Source organism: Pygoscelis adeliae, unplaced genomic scaffold (genome assembly GCF_000699105.1).
Source record: "Pygoscelis adeliae isolate BGI_AS28 unplaced genomic scaffold, ASM69910v1 Scaffold433, whole genome shotgun sequence".
NCBI classification, from domain to species: Eukaryota; Metazoa; Chordata; class Aves; order Sphenisciformes; family Spheniscidae; genus Pygoscelis; species Pygoscelis adeliae.
The window spans coordinates 618,660-629,763 of NW_008824472.1; the positions used below are offsets into that span (position 1 = coordinate 618,660).

The 11,104-nt window shown below is 49.3% G+C and overlaps 1 protein-coding gene across 1 annotated transcript in view; it reads right to left on the reverse strand.

Annotated features, from left to right (window-relative positions):
• FRMPD1 (FERM and PDZ domain containing 1) overlaps positions 1 to 10,263 on the reverse strand; it is a 23,935-nt gene extending 13,672 nt beyond the window's left edge. The window contains exons 1-5 of the mRNA XM_009321277.1: positions 10,163 to 10,263; positions 9,197 to 9,354; positions 7,075 to 7,177; positions 6,624 to 6,669; positions 3,990 to 4,097 (exon numbers count right to left, since the gene is read on the reverse strand). Coding sequence (XP_009319552.1) covers positions 3,990 to 4,097; positions 6,624 to 6,669; positions 7,075 to 7,177; positions 9,197 to 9,354; positions 10,163 to 10,263 — 516 coding nt within the window. The remainder of the gene's footprint in view (positions 1 to 3,989; positions 4,098 to 6,623; positions 6,670 to 7,074; positions 7,178 to 9,196; positions 9,355 to 10,162) is intronic.
• Positions 10,264 to 11,104: the final 841 nt, after the last annotated feature.

The following is an 11,104-nucleotide window of genomic DNA, read 5'->3' on the forward strand; positions in this document are numbered from 1 at the left end:
TTCTGGTACAGAACAAGGAAAAGAGAGCCTAACAAATCCCTTTACCATAAACCTCCAGCCAGTGCAATAGCTGCACATGGCCCAGATACGCCCACTGTTCAGTTCCCACGTGGCATAGGAAGATCTGGCAGATACTGAAAGCTGAGAGCCATCCTCCGTGCTCATTACCAGAAAAGCAGCGATGTCTGCCGGAAAAAAACATCTTCCCATTACCAGGCACCAGGCAGCACTAACACCCACCACGACACTTTCCCACTGCCAATGGCATGACTTCAACTCAAGAGCTACCCAAACCCTCCATGTTACCATGAATAGATCTTGCACACCATGGCAAGGCTGTAGGATTCAGCTAAACATGCAGTGGTACTTTTATTGAGCATTCCCCTAAGATTTGTGACTCTGGGGCTTCCCAAACAGGAGATGATGTCAGCAGAGTTTCTTGAGATAGGTCTCAAATGCATTAGACAAGGCAATGACTCCTATAGCAAAAGCACCTCCATTGGGTGCTCTGAGAAAGGTCTGGGAACTTGGCCTCTGTCCTTCTGGGGCTGTCTAGAGCTGCACCTTTCAGCCTTCCACCTTACTCCTTTAGTGGAGCTCATTTGCACCTTTCTTCTTGTTTTCAGCCTTATTCTTCTTGTTGTTCAGTGCTGAGAAGGTTTACTCCTTCACCCTTGGACTTTCCATTCAGCATATCTTTCTTATGTTCTTGGACGAGCACGTTCCTCCAATCTTAAAGAGTTTATCTACTTGTCACGACAGTTTCAAGGTTGAGAATGGCATTTCTAAGATGATGTCTCCTATGTTTCATTTGCTGTGCAACACCTTATAAATCTCACAACTTTGGTCCCTCTTGGCAGAGGGACTATATATGCTGGCAGTACTACCAGAACAAACATAAACCACTTCTGAATCTTGTTCCTTGTTCCTCCCCTCCCTGTTTTGTGGGATTCAAGCTGCCTACAGTCATCACTGAGAAAAAAGTGAACACTGCCACTATTCCTGAGCCCAGGCTCTAACTCCTTCGTGCTAAGTAGCACGAACACATCACATCTTTGACAGGCTTTGGGTCCTCCATCAATTTCAGAAAAGTTATGTTGGTTTACTGCACATTTCTCTGGTAGCTCCTGCAGGCACAGGTTATCATATGAATGGGGCCTTCTACAGCCAGCACACAGCAGAACTTGAAATCTATATAGAGATTCATATACAAATTAAGTATCACCACTTTCCTGGTCAGATCCAATTAGCTGGCCACAACACACAGATGGGATTTCTCTCCTTTTGTGCAGGCTCTAATAGACTACTATGAAAGCTTCTGCTATGGCTTAAGCAGCTGTACCCCTCCTGTTTTGTCTGGTGCAAGGCTGATTTACTCCATGTTACAGCTAGGCACACAGCTTCTAATAATACAGTGACTGATGCTGACCTGAGGATCCTGAGGGACCTGTCTCTTGCATACCATTCAGTTATATGGAAATACATAATAAGTTCACAACAGAAAATAGAGGCTGGATAGCATTGAGGCTTATTAACAATTTATGTTCCCAAACTGGAGTTTCATGTTTCAACTGCGGAAGGCAGCCTCTAGGTTCCTTCCAGTTGCCACAAAGATCATTTAGCAATGCTCCATTAAGACAACAAGAGTAGTATATTTACTGAAACAGGAAGCTTTGCAGTTTTTCAGGGCCATAATACTCATTTTGGCTGTCTTAATACATCAGTCTGCTGAAAGGAGAGCAGTTCTAAAACACTCAAGCAGAGTAGCTGCTGTCCATGGTGAATAGTGCTTTTCCAGAAAGAAGTCATAAATATGCAACAAATTTATTTATTCTTCCTTTATGCTAATATTTTACTGTTCAAAACAGGATCCATATCCAACTGGTGAAAAGGGAAGCCAACACCAGTGGGACCTTAATACCCGAATGAATTTCTTTTACCTTTATGTTCTCCTTAAATGAATGGCAAACTATATATTGATTGTGTCTGTCCTCTGCACTTGCAAAGGTATAATTAACTTAGCAGAATTTTGATAGAATATTGTACTCTACACTTTGTAGGAAGTGCAGAGTACAGCATCCACTCCAGAAGTGCCTTCTTCGGACTTCTCAAGACCTACCTTGCAATTAGTAAGTGAATGGCACAGATCTGAGACCTCCATGCACTGCAACACCAGTGCCCAAGCTCTAACTGAAGCAGTTCCATGGAAGCTCCCAAGCAGATACTAGTGTGAACCTCCAGCTATAAGAAAAAGCAGAGACTGCTGGCATTTTCAGGTCTGGCTGTATCCCACGATCAGCCAGAGGGCCTCCCAGTCATCTCTGCTTGGGACCACTTCCAGAGCACATCCTCCTCTTCCCTATTCCCAGCCTTGTGAGCTCTGTAGCCTGTGTGCCATGTCTCCCAACTACATGAGGGGTCCAGTACCTGGCTTCTATGTCAGGAAGGGTGGCCCAGCTGCCATAATGCTCAGGCAGGATCCTAGACAGACCTGTCATTAAGATCTGAGGGATGTGAACACAGCCTTTGGTAGAGCAGAGACAAGCCTTGCAGCAGCTCCAGCACATCTGGCAACAACTTGGCAGGAAGGAAAGGATCCCAGAGTTTAGAGAGACTTACTGGCAAACATGCCAGGAGTCACACCTGACCCTCTCCTGCCCTAGAGAGCAGGCCAAAGAAGGAGAAGGAGTCGGAGTCCCAACATGCTTGGAGTCAGGCACAGTTGCCAAAGCATTGTGCCTGTCAAATAGGCTAGTGACATTCATGGAACTTCTGGTTGCACCTCTGCCCTAGTGCAGGAGGAGAAGAGGAAACGCCTGCCACAGGGAAGGCTCTGCCTGAGCTGGGTCAGGAGAGCTCCCTACCACCAAAGATAGGAAACAAGAGACAGCCTAGAAGAGAAGAAGAAAAGGCCCTAGTGGCTGGTCCATCATCACTGCGAAGTGCAAAGAAGCAAGATTTGGTCAGACTTGAACAACTGAACAGTACTAATTAGTAGGGGACAGGAGTGGGCCATTTTGACCACTGAAATTTTTCATTCCAAAGGGAAAAAGGAAAACTCAACAGAGTTAAAGACTCCCAACTGACCCCAGTCCATCCCAACCACACTGAGCTTAGTAAGTTACACAGAAAGAAAAAGGAAACATTTAAGATCTGTTCTCACTTCGGGGAAGCTACAAGTGTTCTCACTGCTTGTCCTTTTCTACTACAGGCAGACCCATATCTACCCAGCTCATTTGTTATCAGTGCTAGAAACCCTGTGATAAATTTGCAGCATTCCTCCAGTGAGCCGTGATCTTGTTTCACATAAGAACAGATTGGCTCAGCTTACAGACGGTCTATTATGGAGGCAGCTGTGAATGCTCTGTGGAAACCCTCTGCAAGTATATGAAACACAAGCAGCTGTCACCCTGTCAGCTAGAGAACATATGTCAAATTCAACAGCAAAACAAAGTCACCAGTACCAAACTCTCTGAACACAATGCTACCTGAGCACTGCTGAAGGCCAGGAAGAGATACCCCAGCTACTTTGGCAGCAAATAAACCTAGCATGGACAGCAGGATTCACCTCTCATCTTTAGGGTTAGGATTTGTCATGCCCAAACTTCAGTCTAAGTTTACTACGGAGAGATTAGCACTTCAAGAGATGACTACTACATCCCACAGCTGTGTAATGCTTGTTTAAAGTTCACCTGATGGTAAAAGGACAAAAGTAGTACATGCAGATATTTACCATTAGCCTAAGTAAGCAAATCAAAGATAAAACCCTCTGGAGATGCCAGCGCTTCCCCCCAGTCACCAGTGAGCCTAGGAAACAAGTTGGGACCAGATGCCTGGATGCATATCCAGGGCAGACTAGCACAGTGAGGGTACAGCCACTCTGTAGACCTGGCCACGTTAACGCGGCCTGGCACCTGTCCGCAGGAGTGACCTATTTCTTCCCAGCATGCAGTGTCCACAGCACCCAGCTGCAGCCATGCCCCACTGACCTGTGTGTTTCCATTGACCAGCACTTCCTCTGCGAACCGTACTTTCACAGGGTTTGTTTTTAGCCTTGCCCTCTTCTCTGCAGTGAGAAACGATGACTTAGGCCCGCCCTGAAAAAATAACAGCACTCGGTTGGCAGCTCAGTCTGTTGCAGTTACGTATGAGAGGCAGAGGCCCACAGCACAGGCATGGGTGCAGTCACAGCCCATGCTGAAGCTGCTCACACCACATTGCCTCGCACTTACAGGAACAGGTGTTGTCAGGAGTCTCCCAGCCTCCAGGGTTGCTACAGGCCTTTTTGATCTATCTGGGCAGTTGCTGCCTTCTGAACCCAAACCCAACTGTCCAACAAGCGGACACATGTGCAACACATGCTGTGCACACTCCTAATTTCACTGCATGCTAACCAGTTACTGTGTTTAGGCATCTCCCCAACTCCTGCAATGAAGTCAGGATCCTGCAGAACGACTGCTAATCTACCAACAGCTGGCTTGCAGTGGGGCTACACAGCACCATAAACCAACACATGCAGAGTGCCTTGCAGTGATAGACAAAACCCCCTGTCGGTGTATCACAAGAACACAGCCGTGTATGCAGCACTTCCCAGCTCAGCTGGGGTTTCTAGAGCATACTCACATATTGCAAATGTTTAAGAAAACTGCCCAAGGCTAAAGAGCCAACTTGACTTCATTGCGCTGTTGTCATATAACCATGCTTGCACCATGACAGGGGCCTACCAAGCTCACAAGACACCACATGAGCCTAGGAACCACTGAGTTCTTGTGTGCAAATGCCCTGCTCTTGTGAAGCACAATATTCCCTAAAAAAACAGAGGCAGTATCCTTCAGTGTCCTTCCAGACAACTTTGAGGTACAGCAATTCCTACACTCTTGCCAGAGGCGCAGGTGCCTCCCAACCTGCCACAGTCCCATCTTGCCCCAAGGCCATTTGGCAAGGACGGAGGAAGGGAGGCAGGCAGGAGTCTCTGTGCCCAGCCAGCAAGCCCTTCCAGAGTCTGCCGGGCTGTACAGAGCATCATGCCCCGCAGCTGCCCAGAGGAGGGCCAAGGCCTCCCACATCTCTTCTTGTACGGCCAGAGCAGCCCTGGCAGAGGGTCTGGTATCCGTTGATGGGAGGCGTTACCTCTCAGCTCTAAGCACAGCTGCCTTCAGAGTGGGGCAAGAGCCAACCCCAAACCCAAGATCAGCCTTGGCTGTATTTGGAGGTGTCCTTAAAGTGACCTGCAAAGGAAAAAACAAAAATGGGTTCATGCCCCATTTGCTTCTCAACAATGCATGAAGGCCTGTGAAGGGTGTTCCAAATCCCATGAAGGAATCCTTTTCTCTCTGAAAAGCCATTGCATTTTCCCCCTTTTGGCAGGCATTCAGGACTTGCATAACTAACTCTTATTTTTTCCTTGATCTCCAGAGCAGATCAAGCACTGGCAAGACTGACAGCCAATGTACTAGGCAAGGGAGATCAGATTAACAAAAGAGGGAAGCCAGTGTTCAGTGGGTTTGCTTAAAGTTTTTCTGGTTACTTTGGCTTTGTGCACATCCGTCGAACGCCAACACCTGGGAAACTTTGGGCAGGAAAAATACATTTAAGTGATTTTCTCTTTAATATACCTTTACTGAATGGCCAAGAAACCTCATGACCTGAAGCCTGAGAGCTCCAGTAACTCTTCTAAAGGAATCATCATTCTTGTTTCTAAGAATGAATCAAAATTAAAAAAAACTCCAAACAAACGAAAAACACTCCCAAAATGCTTTCAGGGGCAGAGCGGGGGGGCGGGGGGGGAAATCCCCCTCAGGCCACTTTCATACATCACAAGAAGCCAAAAAGCACACAAACCCAATTTTGTCCTTGCTTTGCAGCTCAGCTTTTACACACATTGAAATCCACATGAACAAACACACCATTTCGGCAGTAAATGCCTTCTGGGGAATTTTATGCTACAGGAATGGGCAATCAGCACCAAAGTTTCGTACTAAAACTCTTCTTCTATTCCCAAAGTATGATCCACATCCAGGTCCCAGCCCTTAACCAGACAGAGCCTGGAGAAAAAGGGATACATTTTTCCAGCACTCAGAAAGGAAAATCTCAAGAGCTTCCAAGGCACACTTACGGCAGACACTGGGCCTGCAGCCTCAGCCTTTTGTGTCTGGGGGGTTCCCGTGGCCCAGACAGCCCCAGCATGTGCGGAGCACTCCAGGCTGTTCTTGGTGGGTAGGCCACAGCTTGCTGAGGAGGCCTCCCTCCATCCCAGTCGTTGTGGCCTCCTGGCCCCTGTGGAGCCCGCTGGGCCCTCACAGCTCCTGATGGAGCCTCCAGCTCCAGAGACCATGGGCTCAAACCGCTCAGCGAGCCTCTCCGTGTGACAGGCTCTGCAAGCCACCCTGGCCCTGCACCCAGGGGAGCTGTGAGTAGTTACCACTGATTCTCCCCAAAACCTCCTCAAAGGGTGTGTGTGAAAGCAGAGGACCCTCACGGCTCCCTCATGGCTTCAGTCGGGCCCTTGCGTCCTGTGTGCCAGCCCAGCTGCCCCCACCTTCCCTGTGGGCCACACTGCCAGCCATGGCCATCTGAGGCAGTGCTGCTGGGAGTGCTGAGAGTGCTGAAGAAAGGCCATTTACCGACGTGCAGCGCAGGATGGTTAGGAGGAGCTCGTCACCGGCCTCCCTGTAACAGAGACATGCAGTCAGCCAGGGTTAGCAGCTGCCTGCACCTTCCCCCTGAGTGTCGCGGCAGACAGCGCCAGCGGAGCCCTGTGGCCCCTCTGCCCCCCCTGCAAGAGAGGGCTCTCAGCGAGGCAGGGCGCAGCCCACTGAGCACTGCCACAGTACAGGAAAGCGGGGGAACCCCTCTCTCCTGGGCTGCTGTGCCCTTCAGCTGCAGAGTGGAGCCATCCCTGTGGGACAGGCCCCCACCATGCACAGCACCCTGGGAGGCAGCGAGGTCCTCCTCTGCAGGGGGGCCGGCCCCACATAGCTGCACACCTTTGCAACCCTTGGTGAGACCCGGTCCCCACACCTCTCCTTCTCAGCCCTCTGCCACCTCGTCCCCACAGGCCATGCGGGACCACACCTGATGATGTCAGCTGCTCGTTCGACAGACACATCATCCACCGCAGTAGAGTTTATCAGGAGGAGCTGGTCGCCCGGCTGCAGCTTCCCTTCAGCGGTGCTCCCTGCGGGCGACCGGCACACTGTTAGTCATGACAGCACCACATCAGCAGACCTCCTCCCACGGGGGATGCTCACTGCAAGCTCCTCTTCCCACCTGGCACCCACTTTCCGCAGCAACTGCCTCTGGATGGCAAAATAAAAAGGGGCCAAAGGATGTTGGGCCCTTATGCCAGCTGGTGTACCACTGCCCGTATCCATGCTGCCTCGCCCGAGCTGTCCTCTGGCTCCACAAGCTGCCCCTGCACCACAGAAAATCACTGTTGTGCATGTCTTTTCCCTTGTCACAGCCCACCACACAGCCCTCAGACACTGCCTTCCCTGGGGTGGCAGCAGGAGGGCTTACAGGCTCTCAAGAAACCACAGGAGGACTCGGGGGTAGCAGCATTGCCTTGCCCTTCACCTGCCTGTGAGCCCCGGGCCCACAGAGGCCTCCGGGGGCCTGCGCAGCTGCTGCAGCACAGCGCTCCCTGTCTGCACCCTGGCCTGACCCTGCTGGTTACATCCCAGCGGCTGACCACATACAGCGCACAGGCCAGAGCTTGGCACTCATGGCATGCCGCCATGAAGACCAAGGTGCTGCAGCAGTCCCCAGGAGATGTGGCCTAGATTCCCAGCACAGTGACTCCCCTCTGCAACTCAGGAGAACACAGAGGAGGTCTCCTTAGCCCTGCTGTCTGCTGGGAGGACCCACAACAAGAGAAAAACATGGTTTCTGAGCTTTGCTTTCCAGGAGAGTAGCAGCCGCAGGATCCAAGGAGCTAAGGAGCAGGTGGACCTCTGGTCTGAGAAGGAGGAGCGTGCATGCAGGCCCCAGCTCCACCATGGCCAGCCTGCTGGCTGAGACACACTATTGAATTTCTCTGCCAGATAGGTTTGCCCACAAACCCACCTAGCACCCGCCACCTGTCCCTCAGGGAGACCCCGGTGTCAGGTAGCATACATGAAAGGCAAAACACAAAGACAATAATTTGGAATTAAACGCAGCACTTTTAGCAGTGTGGTCCCACAGCAAAAGACAGGACAGATTTCTTTGTGCCTCAGTTTTAATAAAATGTTGATTCTTTCTTATCAGGAAAAAAGAAAAGCATAACAGAAAACCCCCTTCCCCACTTCTTAGACCCCAAGACTCTCAGCTAATTTAGCCACGTTTCACATGGGAAGGGGCATAAAGAGAAAATTTCAGTCAAAAGCACTTTGAAAGGAAAGAGACCGTACTGGTGCTTTTATGCTAAACATGCCACAAGCATGAGCACTTAGGCAGGCTGTTCCCCCAGGCAGATGGGGGATGTCAGAGCCCACATGGGCGGCCAGAGACAGAGCTCAGGCCAGCCCTCCAGCCACACTCCCCACAACACCTACCTGCCCAGCTTGGGCATAGTCTTTCTCTGGCTGTCACAGTCACACCAACAGGTAAAAAGCAGGCATTTTTGTGTACCCATTAAAAAAATAAAAGGTAAATAAAAAACAGATTCACAGTTTTAGATTCAAAACCCCCAAGCCACCTTAAAAGCAGAGTTATATCCCTCCCATTTATAACTGGAAGAGTTGATCTGTTTGACTTAAGCAGAATTTCACCTGGGCTGCCTGTAACTAGCAGTGATCCTCTCCACATTACAGGGCTGTAAGCCCAGAGAGCATTTTCAACTGGGGCCGCTGCAGTTGAATCTTTAAGATCAGATTAAATTCTTCCTTTGCATTTCAGATAAAAGACCAGTAAGAATTTTGCTTTGAAGCAGCTTTCTGCATCCCTGAAGGTCAGCTGTGTCCGAGTGCAGGTGAAGGATTAGTGGTGAAGCTGCCATTGGCTTAGATTTCTTCCATGCCATCAGAATCAGGTAGATGTTCAAGCACTCTGCATGCCACAGGCACACAGGCTTTTGCCCTCAGTATTCAAGGATCACATGCCAACCAGAGGTAAATAAATACTCATAAATACCTGGCAGGAGTTTATCACTAAGGCCATCTGGGACAATTCAGTCTTCTCACACCTGTGATTGTAGGGACAAGGAAACGGTGCTTACCTGCAGTGACAGATGCAATTGTAAGAGGAAGGTTTGGACAAATCTCAAAGCCGTAGTGATGGAGGACCAAATCTTTGTATACTGTGACAGTAAGTTTGACACGGCTGGCAGGCTGGCCACTGCCTTCACTGGTGCTATCTGTCACAGACACTCTGCCCCTGTAAGACAAGGAGCCAGTGTTTAAGATATAGCCAGAAGATACTTTATTGAAGGGGCATAGATCCACACACATACACACACCCTCACTTTCAGTGGGCTGCACCAGTACACAGAGAGGCCAGCACTTCTCCGGATACCCATGGGTGGCTCTGCACTGTGCAGGCCAGCAGTGATCCCCCAGGCTCCACAGAAAGCTGAAGACATCAGGCCAGTGGCACCAGCTGGTTGTAACCACAACTCTTTCAGCCACCCCAGCCCAGTCATAACATGGAGGGAGAACTCCAGGTGTGCTCCACAGCAAGCCCTGACCTCCACAGATCACAGCAACACCTTTACCCAGCAAGGCAGTGAGAGAATTTACAGCTCTCTGCTTCTGCCAGAGAGCTGTAAATCCAGTCCAGCTTAATTTTGATTCACAGGCCTTAGGAAAGTCAAGCAGCTGTGGGCCAGGATCCCTTGTAAATGCAACCCAGTCTTGCCCTAAAAACATGGGCCAATGGCAAGACACAAAAAGAAGTACAACCCCATCTTGAAGAAAAGCACATTTCGCACTGAGCAGTGTTGTATTTCTGCACATGTGGCTCACAAAACCAGAATGGGTGAAAGCAGGAATATCTGTCCCTGGAAACCAAGGGGGATGCTTAAAAACACTGTTTTTTCTAGGGACTACTGCATATTCCCCAAGAACAACTGAAAAAATGAGTAAGATCTGCAACCTGTGACTGCCCCTGTTTGTTGGAAACAGGCTTGTGCAGTTTCTGATCAAAGGTGATCAACAGATATTCCTTTCACAAAAAACAAGTTTACCTGGATGCACCATCCCGAGAGCGATGAAGCCATTTTGCTACCATTTGCTCTATTCTACATGCTTTGCGTGTCTGGATTAAGTTAGTCTCCAAATCTTCCATTTACCTGAAGGTGACAGAAATCACAGGAAAACAGAATGATAAAAGATTGAGGAAATCTTCTAGACACCATTCAGAGTTACCAACACCTGTTCACAACTATTTTGTAATAAGGAGATCCATTGGCACTTTGGGAAGACCACGTGCTTTAACAGAGGATGTTAACATCTGTAACACTTACTATGATTCTTCCTGCCCATCTAGTCTCCCCTGCCTGGCGCTTTTGGTTAGTGCATGTTGGTGGTCATAGCGCATTAGCTTCTTATGGCAAAGAATGACCCAGTAACCTCTGTATTCCTTTTTCATGGTTTCTGGATCCAGTGATCTGTTTTCTCAATAAGAGAAAGCTGCTGTACCTAATCATAGGAAAGCCCTTGTCTATTTTAGTCTGGGATCTCTGAACGATAAGTTTGATAATACCCACCTGTACACTGATGCAATCTAGACACGCTTCTTCCATTGACCATCATTTCAGGGACAAGTACGCAGCCTTCAGCCTCGGTGGGCCAAACACTTCAGGGCACGACAGTGAGGTTTACAGCCAACTCCTGGCTGCCTTGGGGAGGCAGAGAGCTGGTGTATTCCCTCCCTGTGACAGTTTTCCCCTCAGATTAATACAGCCACAGAAATTCTACAGAGAGCAGTAATGAAGCAAGAAACTGAGTGGCCAGTGCAAGCTGCTGCACACTGCTGTTTGCACTAGCAGAAGCAGTCTCTAAACCAAGGTCATAACTTCAAATTTGTCTCTGATAAAACTGGTGCAGTGTACTGACATCTACTAGTCCTAGAGCTCTGCAAACATATGTGGTTCCAGAAATCAGTAAAATGAGTGGCTCATCCTGGA